This window comes from Mytilus edulis, chromosome 12 (genome assembly GCF_963676685.1).
Source record: "Mytilus edulis chromosome 12, xbMytEdul2.2, whole genome shotgun sequence".
NCBI classification, from domain to species: Eukaryota; Metazoa; Mollusca; class Bivalvia; order Mytilida; family Mytilidae; genus Mytilus; species Mytilus edulis.
In genome coordinates, this window is record NC_092355.1 from 21606327 (window position 1) to 21627528 (window position 21202).

General features: G+C 30.8%; 2 protein-coding genes across 5 annotated transcripts in view; one reads left to right on the plus strand and one right to left on the minus strand.

The window, feature by feature from the left end:
* Positions 1–21202, minus strand: part of LOC139498011 (uncharacterized) — a 156895-nt gene that overhangs the window by 9420 nt on the left and 126273 nt on the right. For both annotated transcript variants that reach the window (XM_071286301.1, XM_071286302.1), the window contains exons 8-11: positions 5576–5778; positions 4755–4814; positions 1929–2144; positions 973–1113 (exon numbers count right to left, since the gene is read on the minus strand). In XM_071286301.1, the coding sequence (XP_071142402.1) occupies positions 973–1113; positions 1929–2144; positions 4755–4814; positions 5576–5778 (620 nt within the window). The remainder of the gene's footprint in view (positions 1–972; positions 1114–1928; positions 2145–4754; positions 4815–5575; positions 5779–21202) is intronic.
* LOC139497964 (uncharacterized) lies at positions 7836–20470 on the plus strand. 3 transcript variants are annotated; one of them, XM_071286218.1, is made up of 3 exons: positions 7836–7957; positions 9715–9880; positions 17945–20470. In XM_071286218.1, the coding sequence occupies exon 3, from the start codon at positions 18030–18032 to the stop codon at positions 19572–19574; it is 1545 nt and encodes a 514-aa protein (XP_071142319.1). In that variant the 5' UTR covers positions 7836–7957; positions 9715–9880; positions 17945–18029; the 3' UTR covers positions 19575–20470. The 3 variants fall into 3 exon arrangements, with proteins under 3 accessions (XP_071142319.1, XP_071142318.1, XP_071142320.1); XM_071286217.1 differs by lacking the exons at positions 7836–7957; positions 9715–9880 and adding an exon at positions 13987–14134; XM_071286219.1 differs by lacking the exons at positions 7836–7957; positions 9715–9880 and adding an exon at positions 14017–14139.

Below are 21202 nucleotides of genomic sequence, written 5' to 3' on the forward strand. Positions count from 1 at the left end.
TTTATTTCAAAATACTATCTAATAGATTTCTTTTTATGCACACAAATGTATTCTTTTCATGAACAATCTAACCAATTTTAGGCAACAACTCATAGCTTGGAAAATAGCACGGTGACCCATTCTTTTTGTGATATTTTTGAAAAAAGGAATTATTTTAATTAAGTAAAATCTTCATTTTGGCAAAGTATAAGAAAATTCTGTCTCATGAAATATATACCTATGATCTACCTTAATTAGTCAGAACCAGTTTAAATGCATTAAGAATAAGATTGATTATTTTGGGTTTTAACACCTCTTTTAGCACTATTACAAATGTCCAGGTTGCCAGTTGTTTTTTTTGGTGCAAGAAGCTGAAGTCCCCAGAGAGAACAAACAACCTTCAGAGAAAATAGCATATCGAGTCATTTAAAGTTGGAGTCAAATTCACAAGTCTACTGTGTGGCTTGATCTTCACAAGTCTACTGTGTGGCTTGATATTCACAAGTCTACTGTGTGGCTTGACATTCACAAGTCTACTGTGTGGCTTGATATTTACAAGTCTACTCACAGTGCGGCTTGATATTCACAAGTCTACTGTGTGGCTTGATATTTACAAGTCTACTGTGCGGCTTGATATTCACAAGTCTACTGTGCGGCTTGATATTCACAAGTCTACTGTGTGGCTTGATATTCACAACCTCAGTGTTGACAGTATAGTAGTAAAGTAGTTTCACTAAAGTATAAGAAGAAACTCAATTTATAACCAGTTTGTTAATCAATGTAATGACAGATTTTCACTTATTTCTAAAAAAATATCAACTGAGTAAATATAAATCAAGGATAATTTCTTAACAGGTGAAATTTTGGTTTGAGGGATGATTTGTACCTCCATGTAAAAAATCATGAATTTATCATGAAATAAAAAATGCAAGAAAAAATCTACATTTACACTGTATCAATTCTAAAATGTTTTTAAAAATATACACTAGTCACCTTTGCTGCATTTAATTCCTCTGACAGTCTTAAGTTCTGTTCTGACCATGTTGTATTCAGCTGCTCTAACTCAGCCTTGTCTGATTTCTCTGTCTCCAGTTCTTCTGACAGCTTGGTAATTCTACATTTCAAGTTTTCTCCCTTCAAAATTTATCTCATTTGTATTCTACCGGTAATTGTGAAAATTTATACTATTGTACATAGACAAATTGAAATGTAAAAAAAACAATGTGTCCTATGTGTACATATGTATAAGTGTAAATACAGAAGACTCTGTCAAATCGGATAACCAAAATGTCAGCAAAAAATATGCCATTACCCGATAAATGTATATTCATTGAATACTTTACAATAATAAGTTACTCCCTGACCACTGCTATATATATGAAAGGGCTGAAGTGGTTTTTATCAGTTAAATCATCACTATGTTAGTGTAAAAAGTGTCAGCTGGTTATACTTAATTGGTTAAATTAAAATTTAAGTGGCAGTTGGATGTGATAATTTATGCATCACAGCTGTAAAGTGATTTTCTGTAAGCTCTGAATTGTAGCTCCTAAATTAACTTTAATGTGAAAAATTTCGTTGGAAGGACAGAAGGATAGATGGACAGATAGATACCTTGACAGACAGAGAGAGGTAAAGATTTACTTCTTTAAAAAAAAAACTACTGAAAATTCATAATTAATCCGTGCATTTATTATTGCAATATTTACAGATTGAACATATTGAACAAAAATGCCAGTTTAATAATCAGATGATTTTAGGGGAAGCTACATACAGATTGAGATATATGTATTTAATATCAGAATACACTTAGTTCTCATAATTGCAATATTCAAGTACATGTAGTCGCATAATTCTCATTGATAAAAACCTCAAAATGATTTTGAATTTACAGTATACAAGATTAAAACTACAATTTTTATAGCATAAACTAAAGAGATTAAAGTCTGTACCTCTTTCTGCCATGTTTCAATGGATTCACTGTGTACTGTTTTTTGTATATCTAGTTCTTTGTGCAGAGAATCTAATGCAATCTCAAGCTTCTTCAGTTTTTCTTTATAAATCTCTAGTTCAATTGACAATGACTTGTTTTCCCTTTGATGAGCCTCAGCATTTTGTAGATGGCGCTCTATCAGCTTGTGAGAATCTTGCAGTTTTATTAACGTTTCCTATAACATAAAAAAAATAAGAAAAAAATTAATTAAAGACAATGAGCTAACAGTAATGAAGATAACTCGTCTTAACTTTTGTTACTACAAACATGGTCATAGCCAATTAGACAGCAACCTAATAATAAATTTACAGAATTTTATATAGATTAGACCGTTGGTTTTCCTGTTTGAATGGTTTTACACTAGTAATTTTGGGGCCCTTTATAGTTTGTTGTTCGGTGTGAGCCAAGGCTCCTTGTTGAAGGCCGTACATTGACCATAATGGTTTACTTTTACAAATTGTTATTTGGATGGAGAGTTAATTGTCTCATTGACACTCACACCACATCTACCTATATCTAAGTCTTAAGTCATTTAACATGTAAACTATGCAAAACATTCAAAGTAAGTACATGGAGCATGACTGAGGTGGCAGGGTCAAATAATCTCCACAGAAAATGAGATGTGCCATTCTTATGAAACTAAATACCAAATATCATGGAACTACAACTTGTGCCTCCCCATTAACTGACCTTAATCACAAACTAATACATTGTTGCCGTCACCACTAGAAACAGCATGCTTAAGTCTTGTTTTTCTGATGCAAGACAATAAGATCAACCAAAATGGCTAAGCCATTAGATATAAAATAAAGATCCCCATACAAAAATTTATAACAAAGATCAAAGTTAGAGGAAATGCAACACCATGTTTTATGCTAATACACCTTGATACCAAATATGTCAAACAATAAAATAGTTATGGCACTGCCAGGTTGTCTGAAAATATTTTAAAACAAGAAACCTTGCTTCTAAAACACTTAGTTATCTCTTAAATGAGAAAAGATTATATGCCTTTTTTTCAATCATCAAATGCCCTCCCTCTTCAGATCTAGAGATGGGCAAAAAGACCTATTTAGTGACATAGGGATTACGTCTTTACTTTTGCAGGAATTCAAGGTTTTAATTGCCTCTATTTTTACACAGGAATTCAGATTAGACCCTTGTTGGGACTAAGGAACTTATTATTAATCTTTTTCAGGGTTTCAGAATAGAATATTGATATATGCTTTACTGTTTTTAAAGAAATTCTGACACCCTCGATCTACCACCCAATAAATAAAAATTCAAAATATTAAAAAAAAAAAGTTAACTGTATCATTCTTTTGAAAACTAAATTTATAACATCTAAGTTTGTAACATAATTTGTGCCTAAACTAGATTAATGAATGATATCAAATTGATCCAGAAAACTTGATTTTATATTCAAAACAATCTCATTTCCATTGCATTCAATCATCTAGCATAGTCTAAAGGAAAATCAAATTAACAATGACCATTAACAATAAACCCCATCTCCAGCAAGTACTGAGAAAGGATGTACTGAGAATGACATCTATTGTACAATGTATTGATTATCTACCCTGATTAAATAAAAAACTTCCTGTTTAAATTGTCTCATTGTTTTCTGATATGAAATAGAAATAAAGTACCGTATTGCTTCCTGATATTTCTATTAAAATTACTGTTGACAAATAAAGATGAAATAAAGAAACGATATCTTGCTACAAACAATTTCCTGCTAAAGGTCATAATTCTTTTAAACAAGAATTTGTGTCCGTAGTACAAGAATGCCCCATCCGCATTATCATTTTCTATGTTCAGTGGACCGTGAAAATGGGGTAAAAACTCTAATTTGCCATTAAAATTAGAAAGATCATATCATAAGAAACATATATATACTAAGTTTCAAGTTGATTGGAATTCAACTTCATCAAAAACTACGTACCTGGACCAAAAACTTTAACTTGAAGCGGGACAGAGGAACGAACAAACGAACAGACGAACAGACAAACGGTCGCACAGATCAGATCATGTACACTTGAACTATACACCTTATCGCTATTTGTTTGCCATAACTGGACATCACACAGGTTCCCCTAAAAATTACCACATCATAATACAAAATATCTTATGCCACAATTGAAAAGTAGTTGTTGTATGACGTCAATAGTTCAAGGGGCACCGATCCTCAGGTCAGCCAGTAATAGCGATAAGGTGTATTGGTATCTCATTTACATACTTATCAAAACCTTACAAAATCTTGTCCAAACCCTAATTTGGCAAATATCTTTAAATATTTAGTTTTGAATTGGTGTAATGACAACTTCAGGGTCATTAGTAAACTTAAACTTTATATCAGACAGACCAATAGATGGAGACACTGACAGTTTGACAAGCAGACTCAACATAATTTCAGCTGTCTATAGGCCTTTTCTCAGTAGATGATCAAAATGATTTTTAAGCTTTTAAGCACTGCTTTTAGGCTATTTCTTGGCGGCCAGTTTTTGTTGGTGGTGGAAGCCAGAGTGTCAAAGAAAACCGCTGACCATTAATATGAAAACTGACAATCTTAGTCAATTAAAATTGGAGTCAGGTGCACCTGCAGGAGCAGGGTTCAAACTCACAACCTCAGTACTGACTAGCTAGTGATTACAGTAGCAACTACTAAGACCACTCGGCCTACGGGGCCCCTAATGGTAAAAATAAAGTTGAAGCTATTGGTCATGTTGGTAGTTTATATCACATGGGACAAGAAGGCAGGGAGGGTAATAAATCTCTATAGTACCTTATAATGAGTAGTGGACTTGTTAAGTTCCTGTTCTGTCTCTGTATGATCTTTTCTCTCCTGAAATAGTAAAGTTGAACTCTACATAAAAAGAACAATAAAAAGATATGTGATAAAATAAACCTTGGAAATATAAGGATTATTACTGTTATCAAAATGTCATTACACTTTCATTGTGCAATGAAAATAATTTAGCCAATTAGTTCTAATGAAAAAATCAAGCTTTTGAAACTTTCCTTGAGATGTAAACTTTTGAGAACTAAATGATCTCAAACTGTTCTATATTCATAAAACTATAATAGCTGAAAAACCGAAAACCTCAGTTCATAATGTTGGTTCTTTCTGTGTTTTATAAAATTCTATGTATGTTTGACAAATATATAAAACGTTAACCACAGACTAAAGATTATGTTGAATACCCATTCCCTATGTAACCCTTCCATGACTTTTACTGCAGGTTATACAATAAATAGTGGCAGAGGCATGTTTGTACAAGGACTTTTTTTTTACTAATTGGGTTACTGGCATTTTAACATATCTTCCATGTCTCAAATCTCAATATAGTTTATTAGTCTTAGTTGAAACAGGTTTATTTAGAAACTAATATCCATAAAATTGAGAATGGAAATGAGGAATTTGTCAAATGGAGAACAACCCAACCAAAGGACAGAAAATGTTATTTGTATGTGTATACATTTGTTTATTTCTGAGTCATTTGGGTCTCTTGTGAAGAGTTGTCTTAATTATTCAATATTGGCTATATCATACCACATCTTCTTTTTCATATGCAATAGTAAAATTATTATTTCTGTCTTTCTTACACTTTCTAATTGCTGTTTCAGATTTGATAATTCTTGTTCTTGCTCAATTCTACTGCAATCTAAAGGTTTGGATTCAACCTTGACCTTCGTATCCAGAATCTGACAATTGAGTAGAGTAATCTCCCTTTTATGTTGTTCTATGATACATTTCTGGTGTTCATTTGTGTACATTAAATCTCTGTTTAGTTTTACAGCTTCTTTAACTGGAAATAAATTGAATAAAAACTAACTTGTAGAATAAATTAAAGTCATCATAAATATGAGGTTTTAAATTGCATACGCTAGACCCTCGCTACTCTTTGTCTTCAAAAGACTCAAAAGTGACAATCAGATAAAGTTGAATAGTCCAAATAAAGTACAAAGTTAAAGAGTATTGAGAACCCAAAATTTTGACAGGTTTTGCCTAATACTTAGCTGAGGTAATTTATTCATGAGATAGAAAATGCTTAAGTGTTTCAATAAATTCTAAGTTTTTTAAACAGTTAACTTATAATCATGACCATATCAATGATAAACCATGTTAAAGCAGAAGTACTGAAACCTCCACAAGCATTGGAATCAACCAAGAGGTTGTAAAAAACCTTCACCAGCAGAGGAATTGAATCAGTGTTTGTAAATAAACTCATCAATAATAAAACTTGGAGTTATCTCCCATTCTAACATTATTGCTTTGCATCATGGTGCGGAGCAATTAGTTTCAGTAGACATACACACCATCTTGAAATAATTACTGATCACTGATTGGTTACTTTATGATGCGGCTGAGAATCAGCAACAGCCATTGGTTTAAATGAGATAAAGAATTACAGACTTTTCTCATTCAGGATAAGTCATTAAAAGCCTGAAAATTAACTATGTGAATATCAGTTCCGATCAACTTTCATTAATTCATGTTCGTTTATGCATATATTGCAAACTGAAATTCAATATTGAAATATCAATTATCAATACACATTTATTTGCTTTGTCAATCTGCAATATGCATGATTTGCTTTGCTAAACAATGTTCCTATATGTTTTCAAAAAAGCAAAAGCATTATCTGTATTTATAACTTCTCCTAATCTAGGCACACCTCTGGCACCCCTCCAGCGAGGCACACTCATAACGCACATTCTTAAAGTAAGTCCATTTTATATCAATCAACTATCTAAAAATACCACATGCACACATAATACATTAAATTAGGATAGAGCGAAGCAGTCCACAGCTTTTAAGAAAAGCTAAAACTTGTTGAATTATTTTATCCAATGATGTTATTTGGTCAATTATGCAAGTTTTATTTTGGAAGAAAACAGTATGCTACATGCCTTTCAATTCTTTACTGTTTGTTATTATATGTTTTTATCATACTGAATCTTACAAACATATCAAAAAGATTAAATGCAAGTTATTTAAAATAAGATGCACAATTGGTAAAAGTGAAATTTGAAACACCTAGGAATTCTTTAAAAGATTTTTTGCCATTAACATTAACTTCAAGATCTTTCCAGGTAGAGAATGATTAAAATAAAGTTCAGGGCTTTGTTCGGATTTCTAGGTTTAGTGGGAAACATACAGATACTTTTCAATAAAATTGAGAATGAAAATAGGGAATGTGTCAAAGAGACAACAATCCTACCATAAAATAGACAACAGCAGAAGGTCACAAATAGGTCTTCAATGAAGTGAGAATTTCCTGCACTCTGAGGCGTCCTTCAGCTGGCCCTACACAAATATATATACTACTTTTCAAGACTGTTAAAACCAGAGTTTGACATTTTGTACTAATGGGAGATAACTCATTGTTTAATCATTAATGCACTATATCTTTTCAATAAAAAAAATAGCTTCTTTAAATTTTGTAACTGAGTGTGACTACAACTATTTTATTAGATGACTGGTTGATCGATTGATTAATTAATAGATTGGTGTTTAATGCCACTTTCAACACTGTTGTGCTACTTCATGGTAGTTGGTTTTTATTGGAGGAAGTCAGATTATTAGATTAGATCATTAAATTTTTACAAAAAAATATCAATTTTCTAAACATCTCCCCCAATACTATAAGTATAAAATCAATTTTACCAATATTTAAATTTAAAAGTCAAAAGAGAAGAACATTAAAATGGATTGATACTTCTAATAACTCCCACAAATCTATCTATTCCATAATACTTGAAACATACCCTTAGATTAAATACAATGGAAAATACAGTTCTTTATATGGATGAAAGTGTTTTATGTTTACGACCCGCCATAAATACCATTAAAAGTCACCCTAGACAAACATCATAAAATATGTATAACCATGTGTGATTATTTAACTGGTAATTAAGTAATTCAGAAATCATTACAATCCTGTCTGACTGTATGTAATCAGGTACTGGGAACTGTAATTAAAGGTAAGAATAGTAATTATTGTAAAGGTATCAAATTTTATTTTTTTCTATTCTGACTGTACTTTTTCTGAGTACACTGCAGTGGATATTTATAACACCAGTAGAGAATACATTTGTCAGAGTGGCAGTCCAAAATTGCCAATGAAAATAAAATTACCGCTAAAAAACACGGAAAAATAAAAATTGTGAAAATACAAACATATATATAAATATAGGAAGATTGGTATAAGTGCCAATGAGACAACTGTTGTACGACCGAACACAAATTCAATGAAGAAATCTTTTGCATATAGCTCATCTATACTTTGGAATAAACTACCAAATGTAATAAAATGTTGTGAAAACCTGGACACTTTTAAACAAAAATGTGTTGATTTCTTGTCTATAAATGATTTATAACAACTTACTCAAATATTCTAATGATTTGAATGTTATGTATATATATATATCAATGAATTTATTTTTCTCTTGTTCTACAGACAGTTTATAGTTAGTATGAATAGTGCATTTACATAATATGTTAGAAACTGTAAGCTTTGTTACATATTTGTACTGTTTGTTCTTTGTGAGGGCCTCAAGGTAGATTAGCGAAAGCTAATTGAGTCACCCTCTGTAAATAAAGTCATTACTTACTTACTTACTAACTCTCCATCCAAGTCACAATCCACAAAAGTAATCCATTATTATAGGTCAAAGTTCAGTCTTCAACAAGGAACTTAGCTCACACAGAACAGCAAGCTATTATTTAGGGCCCCAAAAATCAAGGAATAATGAATATTAGATGTGTACATGCTGTTCAAAAATACTTTCAATGTCAACAGTACTGTTATGATATGTACATCCAGGAAAAAGGGATGGCCTGGGTTACAAAGACAACATTACGAGTTAAATCCCTCTCTGGTCAAGATGAGAAAGTTGAAAAATATCAAGCTGGGATATAAAAGACAAATGTTAAAGGGACTACAGAAAACATAGAGATTTTGGTCATTGATGATAAAACTGATTCAAACATATATATCCCTTACAGTTCAGGATACAATAAGAATAACTGCTTCAAACAAACTGAATATCCTTGTCTGACAAGATAAAAAAAAAAGGTAAATAACTGATGAAAAAAAAGTAAAAATGAGAATTAAATCCAAATTGTAAATTTTGCTAGAAAAAAGGGGCCAATAACCCTTAATACTAGACCTCTGGTCTCTAGTGAAAGTAAATAGTGTCTCATTGGCAGTCTAACTTACATATCCTGACTTTATATACATGTTATTAAACCAGTGTTGACACTGTCACAACACTCTTCAATGTATTATATATTTAACAAGTTTTTGTCCTCTCAAGAGAAAATATTTTTTAAACTGACAATTAAAAAATTAAAAATATTTTATCAATAGTTGCTTTAAATAGTCTGGTGTCAAAATGTTTTCATAAATAATTGACACAGATTTTAATGAAGAAATTGTTGAGCTACAGTTATTCCGGTAGGTAAAAATTTGTTATTCAATGTTCATTTTCAAATTATTTACATAAATTTGCAATAAACTTATCGGTTGAAATATAATCAATTTACATATAGTAATTTTTTGTTTCGTACTTTTCATTATTCAAATAAAGAAAAGTGACATTTTAATTCCAATATTTTTATAAATTTTTACTATTGAATTCCTCCCTGAAGATTTGTTAAGTTTTACATTAGATTTCAGTGCTACATGTTGATTTTCTTGTTTTATTATACCTTATTTTATATATCAATTGATTTTCAGGACAGAACTGGACTAAATATAATTTATACTATTGGATAATATTCTAAACTATAAGAAAATGTGTGGTTGAAGAAAGTCTATGTATACTGGATGATTCAATATATTTGGAAATTCTATAACATAACAACAAAGAAGAAAGCTGGGGCTCAAGTTCTATTCTAAATAGGTAAATATAAAAAAATAATAAACAGCTGTTCCATGAGTGCATGATACTTCGGTCATCTTGTGTGTGAATTTTTATGCATTAATCATAAATAGTTTCTGACCTACGGCGTGAAAACCCCCCTTTTTTCCCAAAAAACTCCATAACTCTAAAATAAAATTTTTAATCATCACCAAAAAGTATACAGATCTTGAGATTAATATAACTAAGAAGTGTGTAAAGTTTTAAGTAATAATCAAAAATAGTTTTTTAGATAAGGCACAACATGTGAAAAAAAAACACCCCCCTGTTTTAGTTATAAAGTCCTGCAACTCAAACCGTTTAAATCCCGTTTACACCAAAAAGTATACAGATCGTCTGACCATCATAAGAAACAACTATGTTAAGTTTCATGAAATCTGGATTAGAGGTTTTTAAGTTCGTTGAGACATGTGGACTCCGGATAGACAGCTGGACAGACGCTGGATCGTTGTATACCATAATATGTGCCGTAAAAATTTTGACAGGCATATAAAATTAACTATTAGGAAATCAATGACTCCTTTGTGTAAAATGACTAAATTGATTGGTTGTTTGTCCAGTGCGGACTATTTCATGTATGGTCATTACGAGACAAGTTGACAATGAATAAAAAAGGTAAGTCCTGCAGTAAGGGATGGACTGGAAAGATGTGTATGAAATCTTAAAAGCTTCTCAAAAATAAGGATATATTTGATTGGGAGCAATTATTTAGCTTTGCAACAGGTGACCTGCAGAACCCTTAAAATTATAAATATTTAATAGATAAGAATGGAAAAATATTGCAATACACGAGTTACAGTGGTTGAATCTGTTTCTCTAATCATTTTTAGGCAATTTTGAAACAATATAGTTTATCCTTCTTTTTCAATGATTTGCAGAAAGATGTGTCATGTATTGTGTGACGTCATTAGACATGGTCACCTGTTATCACAATAGTAAATTCAGAGGAAACCAAGGAAATTTTTGTTTGCCTAGAACAAAGTTTTCTGTATATATGAGAACATTTTCTCACACAAATGGAGAAATGTGAAAAGAACACATGAAAATTAGAGAAACAGCTTATAACATTATTATGTTTGTTAAACTTATATTTTTTTCTATCTTAATTCAGTACTAAACTAGTCTAAAAAAAAAATCTTTTCACCAAATGGAAAATTTATTGAGGGGAGATAACTCAATGTAATAAATTAAACACTTCAGATATTTATATAAACTTATACTACATTAAAGTTGTTATATATCATATACATAGGTATATTTACTCAATGTCCTTATAATGCCCTTGTTAACAAATCAAAGCTTTAAAAAAGTAATAAAATGTATCAAGTCTGCATTTTAAAAGTAAGTTGTATTTCATTCTGTCAGTGAATAAATTAATCCAATAAATTGTGGACACAGAGATATGTCTTGGGAATATATTTAGTATGATAGTGAAATCTAAATTGCATAAATTTGGAAAACATTTAAATTCACTAAACAATGACCAAAGATTCAGTGCCACATAAATGTCTAAGGGAATGAGATGATTTTTTTGCTATTACAATTGTATATATACCAAATGTACCCTTAAACCATAGATGTAATACCCATTACATCTATGCTTAAACTGACCTAATCACAAACTTTAACATTTAAACTAAGTACATTTCAATAGACCATGACTGGGATTGAAGCAAAGCAATCTGCTATTACAATAAAAATACAGCTGCAAACCAAAAGGCACTCCCTTATCATTAGTGGTTTTCTTTAAACTAATCTAATCACAATAAACTTTCATTAATAATATTTGTTAAATTAATGCTATTACTGAAAACAGCCCCCAAAAAAAATTTGCTGATAACAGCAAGCCTTATAAGGCTATCCTAAACAATTTACTGAGACATCTCAGACAATGAAACTCCTTTCAGATTATTATCACTTAAGCTATTTTTCATTTTGGAGAAATATTTGGCTAAAACAAATGTTACATCTCATATGAAATCATTGACGAGGGGTAGGACATTCTATCTTTTGTCTTAATCAAGCTAGCGAAAGTCAAGATATCATCCAAAAAGCATTTATTAAAAGAAATTTTATCTTTAGTGACATTAACATTGACCTGTTGACCTCTAAATCAGTAGGTTTCTTTCCATACCCTAAATCATCCACTGGTATTAAAGTTTTGTTATCAAGCAAAAGCAACTTTATCAATATGTTTAATAAATTATTAATATTCTATTGGTAAAAGTTTCATTTTATTTAAGTTGGGGAAACTCAAATTAAACCATTTGTTTCCAACACACAGACAGATAGACAGACATAAATACTCATCCCTAGGAATTAAAGACAGATGATGATTGTGGTGGGTAATAAAAGTCCAACAAAGATAAAGGAGGTGTTACCTTCATGTCAGTAAACCTAAAATTTTTCAGAAGTCTTCACAACTCAAACTGAGGCTTAATCCCTTTTAATAGAATAGCGAAAGATACATGAGGGACATTCAAACTCATAAATCAAAAATAAACTGACAACACAATGGCTAAAAAAGAAAAAGACAAACAGACAAACAATAGTACACATGACACAACATTGAAAACTAGAGACTAAGCAACAGAAACCCGACTAAAAACTGGGAGCCCTCAAAGGGTAAGCAGATCCTGATCCACATGTGGCATCTGTGGTGTTGCTCATGTTAGTACAAACCCATTTATTATCAATCCTTATTTCTTTAGCTGGCTTTACAGAATTAAAATGTATTTTTGGGTTATTTTAAATTGTTGGGTGGCTGTCTAATCAATATTTATCATACATGAATATATATTCATATAAGTTGGTAATGTAGTAATTTATTCACCTTTTAAAGCCGGAATCCCCAACAAACAAGTATTTGTAGGAATTGAGAATACTTTAATAACAATACAAATTTATTTAAATGATTGCTTTAATATCAATTTAGGATACAATTTAACAAATATTTGTGTTGGTATATTGTCAATTAAATCACCCCTATTGATCAATATAAAAACTACGCAGGGGAGGGGTTACCTAAAATTTAACCTGTTCAATCCTGTATTGTATACAATGTTTTTCAAATTAAAATATGATTTTAATTTGATAATTACAGTCCTTTTATACTGGGTTAAATAATGTTTGCTAATTGTCAAAATTAGGACAAACCAAAAAAAATGTTTGAAATGTTTGATGATTGAACTAATCGTTTAAATTCAATACTAATAAGATCACATAGAAGGAAGCCCTATAAGGGTATGGTATTTAAGTACAATGTACAGTTATTTCCAAATTTCAAGCAGAGTTCGTTACAATGCATTGTAAAAATAAGGAAAATTTTATGATTTTATTTTATTTTTAAGGTACCAGTTTTTGAAATGTTTAAATTTAGACTCTAAATTGTATTTTAATTAGAAACCTCCCTTTTTTTAAACTTTCTATATAACTTATATCTTCTATGACCAGACAGGGATTATTTAAAAAAAATACAATGCTAAATTTCGTGTCTGCATTCATACTATATTCCAAAATTAAGATAACAGAATGACTCTTTTCGTCATATATCTGGCCTAAGTCCCTCTGTCAGGCTTTATGAATAACATACTTATTTGTTAATAAGGGAAAATTCAGACAGTAGGGAAATTGACTTTTACAGGTTATACATTTATATATCTGCTACTAGATAGAGTTAAGTTGAAATAATAGAATACAATTTAAGACTCTTTGCAGGTTGAATATTAGACTACAATCAATCAACTTCAAACAAAAAACTCTTTCACAATACCAAGGACGTATAACTAATCTAATATACGTCCTTGACAATACATATAATTTTTTTTATCATTCTCTAAATCATTTAGATTTCTTTTTGTCAATGTTCAAATATACTTTTACAGCACATGCCCTCAATAAAATAAATTACAATCTGTTTTATTGATTAAATAAACTTTTTGGAGAAAGGTGTCAACACCAACAGTGAAATTTCAATTTATTTTTCAAAAATCTATTCATAAATCTTTTCAAAACTACAAAATCATTAAATATCTTATAATTAGCTTTACATTTAATCATAACCAAATACTTATCTCCCCTTGGCCTATGATATTAGATAGTCAAAGCCATGTAACTGTTTTTAAAGAGATCGGAATAGATGTTTAAATGATGTGTAAACCTAATGTTGAATTTCCGTCACCTTCAAACCATGGACTGATATAATTTCTGGATATAGTTTTCCAAAATGTGTAGAAGGTTTGGTAAAACTGTATAGTTTCAATATAATATCTTCATTTTTTTTTTAATTTAATCTTCCCAGAAGGAATCTGTTACATTCTCAAATGCAGTAAATTTAAAAAATAATAAAAAATTGAAATGCATGTTGAATTTTGCTATTATAATTGTTAAAGATTTGTTTTTAAATATGAATGATGTAAATCTATTAGTTGCAAAATCAAAAAAGATATATAAATAAATTCTCAAGTTTTATAGTCTTCCAATGTAACTTTTTTGTGAAAGTCCCATTTAAGCATCATAACTACAAATGTTATAAATGATCAGAAATTATTGTGAGGTTTTTATTAATGCAAGTATTTATTCAACTAGGGGCGAATCATATAAGAACTTGACAGCATTTTGATATTTTTTACATTTATCTGTGTGCAGATTTTCCTGAAAATCTCAATAGTAAATCTCTCATTTTTGTCCATTCTCAAAAATTTGCAATAATAAAGGCACACAATAATTTCTGTATTTACATATTAAAATATATAAGTATTTATTATAACATGAATTTGATAAACGTAACAAGGAATCTAAAAAAAATGTTGCACCATATAGTATAAATAAAACAAAGCATGTTCACTTGAAGGCGAAACATTGAGTGAATAAACAAAACTTTGATTTGTAGTTTCTGAGAAAAATGTAACTAAAGGTTTATTGGGTGGACATTATATTAAATGTCAGATCGACAGGGTAGGACTCCCATGTTGACGAAGGGGTATTATTTGATTTTTTTGAAACTTTTAAGTTCAATTTTTTGAATGCAGAAGACTCACACATAATCTATGACAAATATGGTACTAATGTATGTTTGACGTTTTAACATAAAAACCAATCTATAAACATAGCTGTGAAGATAATCTCTTTCAAATTAAAAAATATTGAGTTTTATTGGATTTCTCTTTAACTTTTTTGAGTAAAATCCATTAGACATAATGTTCTATAATTGGTAAGGTATATTACCTAAGCTAATTCATTAAAATGACTAGGTTTCTATGGGGCAAGTAATTCAAAATGACAGTTTGTGATTTACGTATTAGTGTTTGTGACCAGAAATTTATCGGCTTATTCATTAAAATAGTTGTGTTTCCGTCAAGGTATTTATACAAGATCAATATATTTGACTATTTGCAGCTATAAAGTATCAAAATTACAGTGTTTTCAATTTTCCTCTCTGTTTGTAGTAAGGTTTAATCTCTTTTTAAGTAAATATCATTGGAATTTGTTTTAGCTCTGGTATTTCTGAATAAAACAATTGATTGATTTGTAGATAATGAAAAGTTGGGGTCCGTTCAACTGAAAATTTCTCCCTAAATACTTCAGCATTATATGAACTGGGTTATTATGTTTTAAAAATACAAACAAAAAAGATACATTCTAAGTATGAGAAATCTTTAATACTGTAATCTTTTTTCTTGTCCAATTATAAAAATTAAGAGGTGGTTATAATGATTGTCAATTTGACTGAATTCTGAGTGTTCGGTGCCTACAAAGCAAATGTATACCTCTATTAAATTAATTCTGAATCAAATTGTTGAAGTGTTTAAACTAACCATGGTCTAATGTTTTGAAACTGTAGAACATTAAAGAAAAAATATAGGTTTGCTCTTAAAAGTAGCAATTACCACCTTATAAAATATTTACATGATATAAAGTTACAAAAATAAAATAAATCTGTTAAATTTAAATGATCTCAAAGCTTGTTTGTACAGTTCCACTTCCAAAATGACTTTTAAAAATATATATTAATTGTCTACATACATATTGATCATTTAAATTATATATCATATAATTCTGAATCATCGGATATATTTTTACGTCATATTAAATCAACAAGCTATTTAAATTATATATTTGATACTTTTTTCATAATATTAAATCAACAACCTATTTAACTTTTAAATGGTTGAAGTATGTAAAAGTATATTATTCAAGCACCTTCCAAAACCAGTCCAGTTATTTGAAGATCAATTATTTTAATGCAGTACATTTAAGCTGTAGATGTTGGGTGGTCACAGGGTAGTTTATTTTTATAGCTCTTTTGGAGTGGAAAGGGGTTGGGTACAATTTGGTATGCTTTATAGCTCTTTTAGAGTGGAAAGGGGGTGGGTACAATTTGGTATGCTTTATAGCTCTTTTAGAGTGGAAAGGGGGTGGGTACAATTTGGTATGCTTTATAGCTCTTTTAGAGTGGAAAGGGGGTGGGTACAATTTGGTATGCTTTATAGCTCTTTTAGAGTGGAAAGGGGGTGGGTACAATTTGGTATGCTTTATAGCTCTTTTAGAGTGGAAAGGGGGTGGGTACAATTTGGTATGCTTTATAGCTCTTTTAGAGTGGAAAGGGGGTGGGTACAATTTGGTATGCTTTATAGCTCTTTTAGATTGGAAAGGGGGTGGGTACAATTTGGTATGCTAGCTGGTTTAAAAAAATTGTGTTTCATTTATTTGTTATGGTTCTTAAACACAGCAAGAAAATCAAGAGGTGGGCTTCAGCTGTCTTCATGTCCATAATCATATAAATCATAAGTTTGCTTTGTAAACAAATAAAAGATGTGTTAGGCAGTTACCCAACAAAACAATTTTTTCACAAAAGATCTATCCTATCATATAATAAGTCAGGACTTATCGGTAAATGACAGTAGGTAGACCTTATCTACCAATAATTTTATTTCAATCGAAGTGTACATATCTTATTTATCTTGTTTATTAGGGATTTCATTACATATTTGACAACAGATAAATATCTGTGAAAGTGTCAATGAGGATTTATTTTCTGTCGGTCAATACAATTTAAATGGAAAGAAAAAGTAAATGTTTTTCATTCTAAGGCCATCACAAATCTATTTTCAGTTTTTTTTAACTACATTTTCATAAATTTGTTATCCGACTCAGTCTTGATCTTTATCAGTAGATCTTGTTGCTTACAGCTAATTTCCTAATGCTTGTAGCGTACAACTTTGTACAACAATGTTTTGATACATGTTAATTCAAGCTTTGTAATTATGATTGACATCTTCAAACAATATATATAGGCATATTTTAACCTGTATATATCTATAATACTAAAATTACGAGGTCCAATTTGTCAGCCGTCATCACGTAAAAACGATGAATCAAAGAATTCAACTTTATATATAACTAATATAGTACAATGGTGTTGATTAAAAATTACACCACTCTAGGCCCATTTGTTTTCCACGTAATTAATATTGCCAATAATTAAGAAGTTCCGGATCGAGTCCGACACCGATACCAATAGTATATTCACCTGTTACCTATTACCTTATCTGTACGTTCTGCATCTGACAGGCGCACCACCAAACAGTGTATTTAGAATTTTGCTGTATACTGTTGAGTAAAAAATACTCCATTCCAGGCCCTTTTGTTTTCCAAATTATTAATATTACTAATAATTGATAGGTTCCAGGTCGACGGGTTCAAACAGAAAGATTTTGAAAGCAGGGAAAACTGTGCACCTTATAATACATGTTATAATCGGCATGACTTTATCAGATGACAATACCAATACTAAAATAAGGCATACGCATAGTTATATATCAGTCACAGACCCGCGATATCACGGGTGTGTTCTAGTTATATTTAAATTTAATTGGTAGTTATCCCAATAACAATTGTACAATATACTAACAAAGCAAGCAAGCTCATCAGAGTCTTGCATTACATGCATTCGGAAATTAGCTGTAAATCTATGTCATTTGAGGTCTCAGGTTGATAGTTTTTTACAATACATCAGGCTTAATTAGATTTTTTTTATTTTTGCAGGATTTCAAATGATGCTTTTCATGGCGGTGGTGGTAACATGACTGAATCGTAACCAAAAAAATAATAATAAAGAAAAACTTCAACAATGAATCATCATGCTCCAGCTCCAACTTTACAACATTATACAGCCTTTCGTACGGATGATGATATTCAAGGGGCAGTAACTCAATTTTTGGAAGATGAATCTCATGTTCTTCAAGGGAAAACCATACATGAAGGCATCGGTGAGATTTCCCAATGGCTCGGAGGCATGATACAGCAAGAAAGAGAAGGCTGGGCCTATAAAATCAAAATGTCTATGCAAGAAATAGAAAATCATCGCAGGGAAGCTCTCAAAGTACAAAGTGTAATTCAAGATTGTGGTCGGCAACTTCATCTGATATCTGAGTGTTGTAACATGGACACCAAAACTCTGGCAGACATTGAACAGGAGGAAGCTAAAAAGGCCCTGCCAATGTATATAGAGTGTGTAACTGACCTCATTAATTCGTTAGTCGAGGACCGTCTTGAATGTCTACAAGTCTTACATATAAAATATAATGATGGGTCGTCCATCTGCAAGATGTTGAAATCGTATATACAAGAAACTCAAGTGAATGCTGACAATACTAGAATTGATCTGACAATGAGAATGGAAGCACTGGAACAAAAAAATAAAGAACTGACCAGTGAGGTTCGTAAACTTCAAAAGCAGGTCAATAACAAACAGCAAGACTTGGATAGACTTACAAACATTTTACAATCTGTCACTGAGGAAAAAATACTAGGCAAAAAAGGTGGGAAACATAATGGCTATTCAGAGTCCATGTTTCCAAGTATTTATGACCGTGCAAGTTCACCAAACTCTATAAGAAGTTATGCTTCTTCAAGAGATGATAAGGACATTAAAATAACTAAAGAGAAACTGAAAAAAATTAAACATAGTGCCAAAAAGTTAGAAAATTCTTTACAAGATGCTTTGTCACAAATTGATCAGTTTCGTAAAGGTTCCGAATCAACAATGAAATACAGTCATGCATCAATGATTGCACATAATATGAAAATACGCCCACTTCTTGCCAGGACAGCAAGTTCTTCTGATACAGAGTCAATGAGGGATGGAAACACAACAATTCGTCGCCAACTTCCACAACCACCAATTCAAACTAATGACAATCAAGAATTAGAGGTCAGTGCACATACAAATGTCCTACAAACACCGGGAAAAGAGGGAGGCAAAGAAAATGAAAGACCACCTCCAGCAATGAAATCAAAACAGCCATCAAAAAGCAAACGAAGATATCAAGATAGTACTGTATCCCGAGACAGTGGTGATGGTTCAGTACAACTCAGGGGAGACAAGACCAACACCAACCACTCATGCACCTTCCGAACACTGGTTCGATCGCTGGACGAAATAAGAACCAGAAAGTCATATAAAAAAGGTGGGAAAGTTTCTAAATGTTTACGATGCCAAAAATTGTTTACCCTGAATGACAATCATAAAAAAGCCTGTCGATATCACTCACGAAATAAAGAGAGGCGTGAAGAGTATACAAACAAAGGGAAGTTATCCAGGGTGAACTATGTATGGCAGTGTTGCCATCAAGGGGGAGATAACCCAGGTTGTTGCTATGGACACCATTTATAAAAATGAACACATTAGCAATTTCAGACAATTGAATGCAAACTTTAAAAGGGCTGCAAGTAACATTTTTATATAATCTTTACAGCGTAATGAAATTGACTGGGATAAAATGTGAGGTTGCCATTTTTTTTGTTCTATCATTCTTTCGCAATTTCATCTGAATGTAACTGTTAAAACACCATTAGGAATCATTTCTTATATAATATGTTTGGTTATGGGCATGAAATTGCAGTCATTGTTTTTTTTAAATAAAACTCCAGTAAATATTAATTTTTCACAATTTAGAAATCTCAAGTACACTTTTTTAAAGATACAACAATTAACGATTTGAATTTTGATTTCTGGCATTTTAAAACCTGCTCATGGTGATGTATCATGTTAGACACAAATCTCAATTGATAAGGATTGCTATTTGCCATTTTCCTTCCAATAATTGTATTCCCTAGCTTATTCAAATATAAAAATAAGATGCCTTGACAATAGCCAAGTTTTCTGAAAGTACATGGCTCCTAACATCAACAATGAGCAAGCATCTATTCTGTTGTTTCTTGAAAATGAAATTTCATTTAAAAAAAAAAAGCTTATTAAGAGACTATAAAAAATGATTTTATTATTATTTCTAAAATATCTTTCAATAAAACTGTCCTCAAAGAAACTAAGAGAGCTTTTGCAAAATAAGGGAATTAATATCCACCATTTTAATATTAGATTATATAAATATTTGGCAGTATTTATACCATAAATTAACTAGATTTAATTTATTATGACAAAAGAATTTATTTAACATCGTCGAAGTAAACAATAATACAAACATATCTAAGTTCATCACAATGTTTGTGTATATTTTTGTTATTATTTATAAAGTGTGCCAATTAAATGTTGAATTTTGTCAGATGTTTGAATCTAGTTTAATTTGTTACATTTGTCTGCATTGATCTGGAAACTTTAAGACTTTACTGCATTGATCTAGAAATTTTAAAGACTTAAACCCAATCAAGCATGTGATTAATATAATAGATGCTTTCATAACACCAATTTATAAACTATAATTTATAAGTTATAACTATATAGTTTAGACCATAGAGTAATTTCTGTTTTTAAGTCTACTTCTAGGTACTGGTAAACTCCGCTTTTTATGTAAAAAAACAGACAAACATATTTTAGTTTTGGAAAACATGGTTTATTTATAAGCTGTAATTGGTCTTGAGGGGGTGGGATCCGGCTAACATGTATAATCCCGCCACATTATGTATGTATGTGCCTGTCTAAAGTCAGGAACCTGTATTTCAGCGGTTGTCGTTTGTTTTTGTGTTACATATTTGGTTTTCGTTAATATTTTGTACCTAAATTAGGCTGTTAGTTTTCTTGTTTGAATTGTTTAACCTCTCATTTCGGGTCCTTTTATAGATGACTATGCAGTGTGGGCTTTACTCATTGTTGAAGGCGCTACAGTGACCTATAGTTGTTAATTTTAGTGTCATTTGGTCTTTTCTGGAGAGTTGTCTCATTTGCAATCATACCACATCTTCTTTTTTTTATGATTGCCAATGAGACAACTCATAATCCACCAAAGTTCTAATGAGGTGGATGTAAGCAATTATAGGCAACTGTTTATTTCATATTTTTAACAC

Bases quoted from the DNA above. Each gene is read 5' to 3' on its own strand.
- LOC139497964 (XM_071286218.1), top strand. From the start codon at position 18,030: ATGAATCATCATGCTCCAGCTCCAACTTTACAACATTATACAGCCTTT.